Here is a 14111-nt window from a genome sequence, read left to right on the forward strand (position 1 = left end):
GTGTATAGAAAAAGAAACAGAGAAAATTATATGCACACTTGTGTAAAGAAGCATCAGCCATAAACAGTACCTGCAGAAAACGTGATCTGATACGTTATGCATAATTCAACGAGTTAATTTCTCAGTTTTTCACTCTATTTCCCACATCACATAACTAGTCTGTGTTTGTTTCTAGAGCAGTAGTGAAGAATGAAATGAGGGTATAAAACTATCGTACAGCACTGTTTTATTCAAATGCACACTGCATGTACTGTGGGTGTTCCTATGTCTAAGTGTATAAAATACTGTTATTTTATAAACATCTATAATTTAATTAGAAATATGCAACTGCTATTAATCATCACTCCATAGGTGTTTGTTAATGAATTTATGATTGAGTAAATTACTGAGTAGAACAAAGAGATATCAATATGAAAACAAGCTTCAACACAAATCAAGACCATACAAAGTTACAGGCAAATATCAAAATGGAGCACTTCATGTTATTTAAACTATCCACTCAAAATAGAGTTGTGATGAAATGTGTCATTTATGATTTTATTTTGTGTTGTTTATTTTTTTAATTCCAATGAGGATTCCAAAATAACCTTTTTTCTACAAATCTAAATTTTCTCTTACTGGGCTTATTTAGAGTGAGACACACTTTTATCCTCTTATCCCTATTTAGCCAAACAGGCTTTGTGACACGTGATCAGCGTAGCCCCGGGAAGATGGAGCTCTTGCTGCTGCCGCCTCTGAAATTCGATAAATAAAAAGCTGGCCACGATCTGTGAGTCTGTAAGTCTGGCACCATTTAAACCATTACATTCCATTAAATACTCCGTCATTTATTTATTGCCTGCCTTCGGTCATGAACTCAGAAAATATCCCATTCCTAGTAATATACTCAGGCCTGAGAACCTGAGCCATTTCAGCATTCTTATTCATAGTTGTAAACTTGTACCTAACGTGCTAGGTGGCAGTGGAATTGCTGTGGTGGTTACCTGCTCCAACAACTTTGTCAATAGATATGTTGGTGGCGTCCAATTCCTTAGCAAACTCATGAACTGCTTGGGTTGGGTCTTCGTATGTGTGTGGGTCAACATAAGTCCTGAGACCTGGAAGTTTTACTGTTTAAGGGAAGGAAGAAAGGCATTATTGTAGCTAGATTTATAAAACCTTTACTGAGCAAATATCATGATAACATTATTGGTTAAAAAAAATTCCCCATTATAGTAAAGCATACCAACCTTTAGTTTATTCTGAGGAATCACAGAAATTGACAGATAGGTTGGAAAAGGCGTTGAACAATTTAAGAAAAGAAGTTCCCCATAACGAAACATAAAGAGGAACCGCAATGAGCTTTCTCTGCAAAACCACTAGGAGGAAAATGGACATTCAAGGAGGTGGCTCTTAAGGAGAAGATAGTTCAGAATCGAGCAGGCCCAGAACTACCACCAGCAGCACTAGTGAGTGAGCGCTGTCATGCTTCCGCACACTCACGAGTCTAGGAACAGCGCAGGAGCTAAACGTCTACTGCACTGCAACACCTGACACTGTGAGATGCCTCCACAGAGTGAGACAGCTGCTACAACTGTAGATAAATTAATTAAAGGGCAGACAAGGGCATGTCTTCTGTCTGACACTATTCTGCCTTCACTAAGACTCACAATCAAAATCCCCCTGCAATTATTGATCTACTGTAAGCTGTGAGTGTATGTGTACATAAGATGGGTATTATATGTGTATACCAATATAGTATCAATTAACTGAAATCTTATTGTGTAGCTTTTCAACACAGTTACATGCAATAAGTATTCTCTATAAGTTTAATAATGGTGCTAAGGAGCTAAATTCTAAACATAAATCATATTTATAGTTTATTAACTATAAACTTCCTTCATAATATATTTATTTATTAAATTACTCTGAAGGTGAAAATTTTTCATGATGTTCTGTAATTAAAATAGTGAGATTATTAAATTTAAAATAACAGACAAAAGACAGAGGAATCATTTTGGATTTGATTTAATATTAATAAGATTCCCATCATTTAGAAAAATAACTCATATTAGAAACAATTTGGAATGTTCAGTAAACTTTCTCTGAAAGAAAACTGAACCTTTAAAAAGGGAGCCTAAGATCTATTAAATGACATACACATGCTCTACCACTAAAGGAAACTGTAATTTAACTCTCATAGTAAATGTACTAATATTATTGATTTTGCTTTTAATTTTGGTAACATTGGTAAAAAAATACTGGTACCATTGCTTTAGCAAGGGACATGGATATTTAATGATGATATATTTTTTCATTTATCACACTATATTACCGAGAATTTTTTTAATCCTAAAATAACAAATAAAATCAGACATTATCTTTTCCAATATCACTTTATAATAGAAAAATTTTATTGGCAAAATCACAACTGAACATTCTATGATGACCAAAGATTTATTTGAGTCAATTTTGTAGTTTGCATGAAATAAGTAGACTGTGATGACAGCAATCGTTCTGAGAGCCTTCAGCACAACGGACATGAGGCCCACGAGTCCAGGATTTCAGTCTGGGCTAAGAAATGATCAGCTCATTGACCTACAGGACCACTTTGTGAATGCCATGGTTACAATCTAATGTATTTCTTCGGATGATTTTGAGACAGCAGAACAGAAATGGAAGGGTGAGGGAGCAGACAGAGAAGGAAGGACAAGCAAGGCTAATGCTGCTCCTACTTTGCCTGGTGTCGACACTGGGGCAGCCGCCTCTGTCCTGAGACAAGAGTGTAGACAACTTGAGAAGACACCCACTTCTAGGGAGTCAACATCCACAGAAACAGGGACACTGCATGTCCCGTGCCCTTGCTTTGAGCAAACTGTGAGTGGAGTAACTTTTGAAGTGAGAACGCTACTTTTGAAGTTTTTCCATTTTGAATAGCTCAGCAAAAAGAACTAGCTATGCATCAGAAAAAGAAAGCTCTTGAAAACTTGCTATTCAAATGCCTCGCATGAGGGGTGTTAATGTGGTTAGCACTCAATAAATTATTGTCATTATTAATATTTTCATTGTCAAGAATGTTTATTCACAATTATTATCATTGAGGTTCCCTAGTGATAGAATTTGGGCTCAGAAATGCCCACTTCCTTTGAGCTCACAGATCAGTGTGCATGCTTCTGCCATATTATAAACATTATTGCTTCCTATAAAAACAGACGGCAGAGTCACTCTCTAATACAGTCACCTACCGTAATTTATTATTACACTAAAACTACTTCTAATATTATCAATACTAAAACACTTTACCCTTAAAATAAGCAAACTGATTAAGGAAAGCTACCATACTTTTCTTGCTTTGGAGTAAGGAAAACAGTAAAAGTAACCAGAGACTGACTAAAAGATGTAAGGAAGTAAAGTCTTGTCAGAATCTTTTTGTTCAGTCAATTTAGTTACATTTTAATGAAGAGTCACATCAAACGGAGGCTATTATTTGTGATCAACAAGTTTTGATTTGTCTCTAGTAATAGAAAGGTCGGGAAACGGGAAGGCAAGGAAATCTAGCATTCCTTTTCAAGGAAAAAAATAACAGTTTAAAAAATAAGGTCAAAACAAAATTTTTTCTGGTAAACAATTACAAATGTTTTACTTTGCTGGACTTAAGGAAATCAATTTGGGAGAGACTACTGGCATCAGAATTTACAAAGAAGATTATAAACAAGTTGTCAGGAACAATGTCTCAAATATTTAAATAAGCAGTGGCTTTTAAAAGCCTTGAAAGTGTGTTTACCCTTTTGTACCTGTCACCCTAGGGAGATATAAATTACTAAATATTCTGAAAATTAAATAATCATTCCCAAATAAAATCAATCAAATTCATTGCTATTAATTAAAATCAAGTAAATTGCTTTTCTATCCACATGACATTTGGGGAATAATACAAATATAAACATACACACATCCCCAAGTAAAATGGCCTGTTCACCGTGGGAGATTTGGCTGCTGATTTTTAACTGCTGACCCCAAAGGTTCCAGGAATCAGATGATTCAGGATGCAAGGCACATAATCCCTTCACACCAATAATTAAGGGCAACACACAGAGTAACTGGGCTCTGTCAAGAAAACCAGATAATAAACACATGCACACGTGCTAAGCTGCACTACTTTACAGCTCGTTCTGTGCAAACACAATAATTTACATTTCCATTTTACCAGCATGAGTTGCCCTGAGGATAGCACAAAAGTAAAAAGGCCCAGCCAGAGAGGGCAAGGGGACAGGATCTTAGGAGGTGAAACACATTTCTTTCCTTTTGAAGCAATATTATAGGATTTGTAACAAGGCTGGAGGGAATAGTTCATAGCTAGAGCTTTTTAAAGTAATACCAAATAAATGGTCTGAAATAAACCAGCTGTGGTAGTAAGATGCAGAAAGTTTATGACATGCATATGAGTGACTTTAGGGCCTTGCAGCTAGGATAAAATGCATTTCTTTTTTGTTTGTCTATCATAAGGATATTGTGCATTTGAAGAAAATTAAAGTTTCGACAAACTTCACCATAAAAACCAACAGCTGAAACAGATTGGAGTGATAGAGAAACCTGCTTACAATTGGCACACAGAAATTTATCAATGCTCCAAATTCATGAGATTTATAATTTAAAATTCCTAAAGAACGAAATCAGTATAGTCTTGCTCTAAAGACAACATTTACGTCGACTGTCCAACTCAAATTAAGAGCAACCTCATCCACAGGACTGTCACTGCTCTGACTAATTTCTACATAGTGACTATGACGTGGTGTTTTGTGGGACCATGAAAAGAAGCTAGACAAGTATCCCGTAGTTTGTTCATGTACTCTTTTAAGACTTTTGAGTTGGCAACCTAAGTCATCCGGAATGATGAGATGTTCATATTTGGAAGGTAGTACTTTGGCTTCTTTGTGAATTATTCTAAAATGACTGAAATGAAACGGACAAAACAAACACCACTCTCTGCAAACCCTGGGAGTATCCATCCTACATCAATTAGCATTTTGGAAGACATTCTTCTTTTTTTTTTCAAGCTACTGTATGCTCCCTGCATGTTAGCAACAGGTAATCAGGTTTTTAACTTGAGTTATAAGTAAAGCTATCATTTGTAGATGCAAAGCCAATGACTGATACAAAACATCATGTTGATTTGAAAATAATTTAAGAAGGCAACAGTGAATGCCAAAGAAAGTCATGCTCATGAGACTACATTAGTTATATTAAGATTCTCTGAGAGCACACAAGCATGACTATAGTCTCCATACTAATTTCCACGAAAACATGCCATTCCTTTTAAGGCCATTGACTGGTAATTGCCACATTAAACTGAGCTATGGTTTGGAAAAGAAAAATACCTGGGATGATTTTTTTCACCAGAAGAAAAACAAATGAGTCTTTCTATTAGATATAAAACCTTTGTTTTCTAAAAGAGTATTTCTGTCAGAAAATATTAAAAAGAGGCTAAATTGGTTGGTATTAAAACATGGAGGAAAAGTGCTGGCTTTCCTACCAATTGGATATCACATAACACCAAAATAAACAGTTCATTCTAAAGGCTCTCTCCTGGTTGGTTGACAAAATGGAGGAAGTCATGTCTCATAAGGTTGTTTATCTTTACGTGGCAGTTAAGAAAGGGAAAAGGCTCTTATTTAGATTGTAGCAAAGGACAAGTAATAAGGAAATTGAAGATACCCTTTGCCTTTTGGCTGCAAAGCTGACTACAGTACATGCTCCTCATCATGGGCATTATTTGAATATAAACCACGAATTCCCCTTCAACTTAGCTTAAGTGTGCTGAAATGTGGCCACGTAAAATTTACTTAATGTCAAGCCATGAATTTCCTTCTCTGTTTAAAAGAAGTTTAATTTGTTCCATTTTTCCATAAAACCACTTTTGAATTCTCTTTGTCAGGGGGAAGTTATGTAATTATAAGGCAACAACTGCTAAAACTAAAATGGTAAGACCAAAAACAGTTTAGAAACTTACAATGTCCATTTCCAAAATGAAGTCTTTTTTCATCTGCACCATGTTTTGACTTGCTGTAGCCACAAAACCTAGAGGTAAATCGAGGGAAGAGAATACAGACAGAAAATGTACTTAAAACAATGATCTCTGCTCAGAGTGTCCAAAGTACCAAAAATAAAGTGTTTTCCTCAAACAATTAAATGCTTTAGTGCAAGTTTAATGACTTTATATTTTCTACATCCTCTGTAGAAAGCCTCTGTCTCAGGGGACCCTGGAAAGCTGCCTAATGAGGGGATATGTGGAGTTGCTTCCCCACTGTGCGGACCCCTTCAGTTCAGTTTTTATAATCACCTTAGAATGTGTTTATAGTATTTTTTTTTAACAACTGCTGTTAGGAAGAATGAAGGGTAAAGTCCCCATTGTTGGTGATTAGGCTGTGCAGTGTTCAGTGTTCTGGGTTAGAAAGCGTCAGGGAATCTGGGGTACATTTGAAGAGTGAGGGATAATTGGAAAAAGAAAGTAAAAACCAGGAGTGAGATCAAAAGAGAGAAGTGGTGTGTGTGGGAGAGTGGGGTGGGAATTTAATGGAAAAGAGAAAATCAAAACTAAAATGGAGAAACAAAAGAAAGGGAGGGAAAAAAAGGATCCAGAATACAAACAGAAATATTCTTATTTATCATGCTTTATTGACCAGACTCTTCGGATTTTAGCAGCAACTGAGGGCAGCAAGCAAAAAAATAATGAACGTTAAGTCTTAGACTGTGGCCTCACCTCCCGATCAACACGTAGGCGACACCTGTAAGGAGGAGGACTGCTCCTGCCGCCAAGACAGCGGTCACGACCACCTGGCTACTCGCACCCGTGATGGAGAAGGCTGTGCGGGGGAGAGAGAAATAACAACACGCTGGTATTCACACATCCGAACTAACATCTACATGCAAAGCTGACGAACGGCATACTTATTCTGCTTTTACCTGAACTATGGCTTACTGTGTGATACAATGAGAAAAGAATTCTACACTTGGTGTAAAAAAAAATAGACATTTCCTAGAATTTTCCTTGAAATTTCTATCTAGTTAATAAGAGAAAATACTGTTTCAATGACATCAGTCAAACACTATTTGAGTGCCCACTGTGTGAAATATGCTAGACTCCTTTTCTCTGTCCTCATTGGCAAGAAACGCATTGGATAAACCAGAAGTTATCAGAGGAACACAGAGAACCGGTAAGATTTCCCAGAATGAAATTATGAAAGCTTTCTAATTAAGCTAGTTTAGCCTCCAATATCTATATTTATTTAAAAGGTGGTATAACACGTGTCCTCTGGACCTCAATGCATACAACCAATAAACTGTTCCTCTCCCTGAATTACCTGCCTTTGTAAATGGCCCATCACTCATTCACTCTCCTAGACAAGATGTTGGCAAAAATGGCTTCGGAGCCAAATCCGGCCTGCCGTAAGTTTTTGTATAGCTCAGGAGTTTCGAATAGCTATAGATTTTTAACGATTTTAAAAAATCAAAGAAGATTTTGTGACGTGAAAATTATATAAAATTCAATTTTGGTGTCCATAAATAAAATTGTATCGGAACACAGCCACATTCATTTATCCGTGTCTTGTCTATGGCTGCTTTTACGCTACAAGAGCCAAGCTGAGACTGTATGTACACAAAACCTGAATATTTATTATCTATCCCCTTACAGAAAAAGTGTACTGACTCTTGACCTTGACTAATGCTTCTCTAACCTTAATGTTCATACAAACCACTTGGGGATCTTTTGGAAAAAGCAGTTCCTGACTCAGTGGTTCTGGAGTGGGGACCGAGACTGCATTTCCTAAGAGCTCCCAGTGACGCCAACTGCTGACTCCAGACAATGGCATTTTGAGTGGCCAGGCTGTGGACCACAAACACTAAGTCACCTGCTCCTCTTCCCTCTTCTGATCGTTCCATATCCAATCAGTCACCAAACTCTTTAAATATCTTAGTTATATCTTCTGTTCTCTTCTAGATGACAATTAGAAATTCCTAATTGGTCTCCATTTGTAAGCCTTTCCCATCTTTTAGCTGGCCACCAGAATATTCTTTCTAAACCATGAATTTGACCATGTCATTTTCATTCATGAAAGTTTTGCAGAGCTCTTCATCACTTTCAGGATAAAATGAAAATGCTGTAGCAGAGCATGTAAAGCCATTCAGGATCTGTTCCCTGCTTAAATCCCCAGCCTCCTCTGCTAACAAACTCCACAAGCACCTAATCTCTAGACTTTCTAAATACATGTAGTTCCTGGAACAATTCTTTCATATGCTCATACTTTAACATATATTGCTCTTGAAGTAAACGCTGATTGAACAAATGAATGAGTGATGCATCAAAAGAAGAGCTTACGGGGCCGGCCTGGTGGTGTAAGCGGTTAAGTGCGCGCGCTCCACTGCGGCGGCCCGGGGTTCGCCGGTTCGGATTCGGGGGCGCACAGACGCACTGCTTGGCAGGCCACGCTGTGGCGGCGTCCCAGATAAAGTGGAGGAAGATGGGCACGGATGTTAGCCCAGGGCCAGTCTTCCTCAGCAAAAAAGAGGAGGATTGGCAGATGTTAGCACAGGGCTGATCTTCCTCACAAAAATAAAAAAAAGAAGAGCTTAGGGGGCCACCCTCGTGGCTGAGCAGTTAAGTGCACGCGCTCCGCTGCTGGAGGCCCGGGTCTGGATCCCGGGCGCGCACTGAGGCACTGCTTGTCCCACCATGCTGAGGCCGCGTCCCACATACAGCAACTAGAAGGGTGTGCAACTATGACATACAACTATCTACTGGGGCTTTGGGGAGAAAAAGGGAAAAAAAGGAGGAGGATTGGCAATAGATGTTAGCTCAGGCCCGGTCTTCCTCAGCAAAAAAAAAAAAGAGGAGGATTGGCATGGATGTTAGCTCAGGGCTGATCTTCCTCACAAAAAAAAAAAAAAAGAAGAGCTTAGAAGAGAGAGTTTGATTATTTGAATAATACCATATCCCCAGAAGTCAATATCACATCTTCAACCTGATCAATATCTAAGTTTGGAAGATATTCTCTAAACTAATGCAGTTTGCGTAATAGTTAAATGATGCAAGTAAAGAAACACAGCAGATAGCCTGTTAGAAATCATCTAAGCACATGCAAAAAGAGCTCTGAATGTGGTAGGATGGCATACTCATAACATAAACTGTTACAGCACTTTCTTCTTTACTACCAGCAAACCGTTGTTTACAGCATTGTGGCAGGCATGAGAGGGCTGCCCGGATCTCCCTGCTGCCAAGTGTGCCGGGGCAGACGGCCTCCAGCCGCTGCACCTTCAAGATCCACCACCGCCTTCATGCACAGGCCATGCTCCCCTCAGTGACTAACCCCGGCAAGGCGCCTGGAGCCAGGCCCTGTCTGCCCAACACAGGACTCCTCCAGCATGCAGTCTCCACTCTGGGTCTGCGGCTCCCCGCCCACTTGGTGCGACCTTCAGAGCCTCGCTGCTCTGAGGCCCCTCCTAACCCTCTCCTTCCCTCCTCGTCTTCACAGATGGCTGGGCTACCTCTCAGTCTGAGGCACTGCTTGCCTGCTTCTGCTCCTCCTTCTTGTACCCTTCATAGGTATCTCCCCCTATAAAGCTCTTGTAATTCCATCTTAACATCTCCTTCCCAGAAGACCTGGACCAATACATCCCCGTGCACGGGCTACAGCTCTGCGAATAGTCTGTAAAATAGCTTAGCCTAATGTTCCAATGATGCTCCATAAACATATGATAAGGACTCTGTCTCATGCTTTTCATTTTGTATACTATAATAACTCACAAAGAGCAGCAAGTTCTGGATTCTCTCATAATTTTGATTAGCCAGTTTACAAAACAAAGCTCAGTGACACTGGGCGGGGAAGCACGGCAGGAGGCAGAATTCTCTACTCCTTTTTCTGTCCAAGACAGGACTGAACCAGGACTTCTCTACAATTTCCTCTAGCTCCACATATCCATGAATCCCAGAAACTTTCTGAAGCACATAATCATTTTTGTTACTGAGATTAGCAAACATTTGAATAATATTGATTAAACACGTGTTATAAAGTTGTCTAATAATGTTAAAAATACTGTTAAAATTGATTATTATATTTCTTAGAAAATCAAGTTGAGTGTGTTTTCCCATAAGCAAACTGCTCCCCTGTTTCTAGTCACTTCCCATTTCAGTCCATCCTGCACACACTGCTAGCATTCTCTCCGGAGAGTAGACTGGTTAGGAGCTCATTTTCGTGAGTCAAAATGCCTGGGTTTCTATTTATTTGCTACGTGACATAATATGATTGCTGTGAGGATTAAAGGAGTTGATACAAATAAAACTCTTAGAACAGTGCTGAGCACACAGTAAGTGCTCAATAAATGTTATATATTTTTATTATTTCATTTCCCAGTGAAAAACTGCCACAGTACAACATATCCTACAAAATTATATATGAATGTCTAGTTTTGGCAAAGTTCCGTATATGATGCTTCCATTCTACCTTTGTCAGGCTGCTTTACTGTTCCGTAATCATACGGTCCAGGAGATCAAAGTTGCTGCAAACTCACTTATTAAAAACAACAAATGGGGATGTGAAGCCTTCAGGAGGGCTCATTGAATCGTCTGGGGCTAATCTTCCTGAATGGTAACATCCAATAGAATCCTGCAATTCCCAAACTCAGCTTTATCCCACATAATTTTGCTCTTGAAATTCCTTGGATGTTCAAATTATGTACTATTTATTTAAACACAAAACACAGGCACACACTGAGCACCTACCATACTAGGCAATATTTCAAGCACTTTACAAATAATAGTTAATTTAATCAACATAAAAACCCTGTTGAGTTATGCATAATGATCTTCCCCAACTTCCAGACAGGGAAACTGAGGCACTGAGAATTGAGGTGGCTTGTCAAGGTCGTTCTAATAAATGCCAGTGGGCTCCAGCGTGCTCCCTGTCAACCCATACCCTGGGCCTGCCTTTGCTGGGCACAGGGCACGGCCACGGAGCAGACTCCGCCCCCGAGGGCGCCGCGGTGGGGCTGTCCACTGTCCGGATGCCGCACCCGTGCACCTCCTGCTTGGCGGGCGATGCCTTTCTCTAGGGAAGTCCTTTGACTCCTACACACTCGACGCTTTCTATGCATCTTTTTAAAACAAGTTTAACATCTTTTAAAAATTTATTTTATTCTTTTATGTGCAATAGCAGCACTGGCTCAGTACTCCAGAATCTGGAGATTTTAGGATTATTGATCCTAGCTATGCAACCTCAGAAAAAACATATAAACTCTATGTCGTAGCCACGTGTGTAGGACATTAATAGTATTAGGGAATCAACAGTATCTGAACAGCTTACAGAACAGGATCAAATAAAATGTTTTTCAAAATGCTTTATATGCTGTCACATAAACACATGGGTTCTAGAACCAGAATCATCACCTAACTGTGTGACTTTGGAAAGCTGACTTAACCTCTCCATGCCTCAGTTTCCTCCACTGTGAAGTGAGGATGGGGACAAAGGTGCAGCATTGGCGTGTAACAGTCAGACGTTGGAGAGCACTCGAGAATCCATGTGCCCAGGTATGCTGCCATCATCACACGTGGCCAGGCTCAGAGCGCGCGAGCTACACTCCAGCTCAGCATATGCTGTGTTACTCCTGAGAACTCTTCATATAATTTTTAAACATAAAAACTAGAGCAAACCGTTAAAGAAATCCAAACATGAGTCTCTTTATCTTTTAAAAGTGAATATATAACAAATAAGACTCTTAAATCCTTAGAGGTTTTATGCATACCTCATTTTGATTTAAAAAAATGTTCGTCCTTTTCCCCTGAAGATAAAGGGCACTTTTTTCTCACCTATATTTAAAGTGCAGAAGAATTCTGCGGTGAAGCAGTAAGAGTGGATTGACTCTTTAAAAAAATCAAACTGCGCAACTCAAAGTTTTTTATAAATGGAGAGGGGGCTGTTAAAAAGTTCATATTTTTCTTTTTATCCTCTTTTCATCAGCTCTCTCTCAATCAATGGAAGTATTGTAAATATAAAACTTATTTGGCCAAAATTCTAAGACCCTGCAGTGTTTAAATGGAATATTTCTTAAAACTAAGACACTGAAGCCTCATTAGATGTTCATGCATAAACACTACCACAGCAATATCTGAATCTGGAATCACATTAGAATTTTGGAATTTGGTGTTGTTTTTGCAATTTTACTTATCAAATAGGGTTAAGTGCTAATTAAAAACATGCAAGATTATACTGATATTCCAAAATATGCATCAACATAATAAATGTTTATCTAATGATGATCTGACCCTCCAGCTCTCAATATGCCTAATTTCTACCACAGGATATAGTAAACATTTGCTTCTTCTATTTCTAGGATTTGGGATCTTTCTTGGTAAATCAAATATAGATTTTGTAGTTGTCAATTCAAATAACCATTTAAAAGTTTGAAAAAAGTCAATCTACAATCATTTCAAAACAAGAAACTTTCTTTGTACCACTTAACAGGTACAAAAAGACTTAGAACTACTAATGTTAAGTTGCAATTATATTTTGTTATTGTGTCATCCAAAGCTCTGAATTTGTTTTAAACTTTGTTCTCATGGACTTCCATAATTTCATAGCATTTTGTTTCTAATGTCCACAGCGAGTGGTTTCTCCATGCTCATTCCATCCCAGCAGAACTAGGAGAGGTCTTGAAATATTAGATTTGTGTATTTGAGGATGGCACCTTTCCTTTGAGTAGAAGAATTTTCATGTTCCAGCTGTGAGCTAATGACTTCTAGAAACACTAGAATCTCAATACCTTGTAGAAGTTACAGCTTGTTCTTATAAGCAGCATTTCTAATTGTCTGAAAAAAATGTGCCATAAAATATTTACTCTATAATGTTAACTTAAACAGTTTTTATAATTTTTTTGTTAATCCTGAATGTTTCTATTAGGCATGAAATTTGGGCATAAAAATATTACCATACCAATCACAGTGTGATTTTACATCAGCAACAGAATATTTAGAAAACAGGAAACAAAGGAGCCAGGGGAAAATGGCAAATTGGAAAGGTCAAAAGAGATTATGAGGACTCCTTTCAGTGGAGGGCTGGGCACTGTCAGACCCACCTTGATAATCTGTTTCTAAAGAGTTCATCTTTGATTGTCTTTCTAGGCTATCTCACAACTCGTGAATTTAAGTTGTAGAAAACTACAGTGATACACATGATTTTTCCCATTACAATTAAAATGACACTTATTCAACAGAGATATAACTGGTTAATACGTAGTAGAAAAGATGACCCCAAGCATTATATTTTTTATTGTATAGGATATTAAGCAGTTTTGCACAAAGTAGGAAACTTGTTTAAGTATTCCTGATTGCCTACACACATACACATACATACCCACACACACAAATAGTGTGTATATGTATCTGTTCTTCAAATTTTCCTTAAAACCAGTTTTAATCTCTTACTAGTCTCATTAATTAGTAAGTTAAATAAAGTCTTTATCTTGTGTTCATTTTATATTAGTAGCATAGTCATGATTTTACCTTTTTGAAAGTTATATTTTAGCAGAGCTCTTTCCTAATATGAAGCAAATACATTTGAAGAAAAGAAAAATGTTATTGTGAAAATGTTTGCCAATTTTAGACTGATTTTAGCCAAATTTGGGGTCAAACAGATGGGACTATCCAAATTGCTCGTGAATGTGAGTGAGGTGATAAATCAGGTTTTAGAAAATCCTTAATCTCCAAATGATACAAAATTGAATATATTAAGGATTAAAACAAAATTAAGATCTTCATAGATCAGCAAGTTTATTCTTTGTAGTTCTCTGAATCATGCAATGAACCTGGAATATCTGGATTCACAGGTACTGGAAGTGTGTTACCATACTAAATAACCTTCCTCAAAGCAATTTCTGGCCAATAGAAGACCAGAAGCATCCAGGCATTAGAATATGTTTGATTTGTAAAAGAGAAAAAAACACAGATGCACACCATGCAAACACAAATGTACAGACGTAATGCTTGCAAATTGTTCAAGTCTCAAGCAATACAATGTATCACACTTAGTTAAAACTTAGAGAGAATGAGAATGAATTATCAGACACTTTTTGCAACAGCCTGC

The 14111-nt window shown here is 38.0% G+C and overlaps 1 protein-coding gene across 2 annotated transcripts in view; it reads right to left on the minus strand.

The window, feature by feature from the left end:
- EPHA3 (EPH receptor A3) overlaps positions 1-14111 on the minus strand; it is a 355543-nt gene that overhangs the window by 56519 nt on the left and 284913 nt on the right. For both annotated transcript variants that reach the window (XM_058570678.1, XM_058570677.1), the window contains exons 8-10: positions 6740-6842; positions 5990-6057; positions 984-1109 (exon numbers count right to left, since the gene is read on the minus strand). In XM_058570678.1, the coding sequence (XP_058426661.1) occupies positions 984-1109; positions 5990-6057; positions 6740-6842 (297 nt within the window). The remainder of the gene's footprint in view (positions 1-983; positions 1110-5989; positions 6058-6739; positions 6843-14111) is intronic.

This window comes from Diceros bicornis, chromosome 27 (assembly GCF_020826845.1).
Source record: "Diceros bicornis minor isolate mBicDic1 chromosome 27, mDicBic1.mat.cur, whole genome shotgun sequence".
Lineage (NCBI taxonomy): Eukaryota > Metazoa > Chordata > Mammalia > Perissodactyla > Rhinocerotidae > Diceros > Diceros bicornis.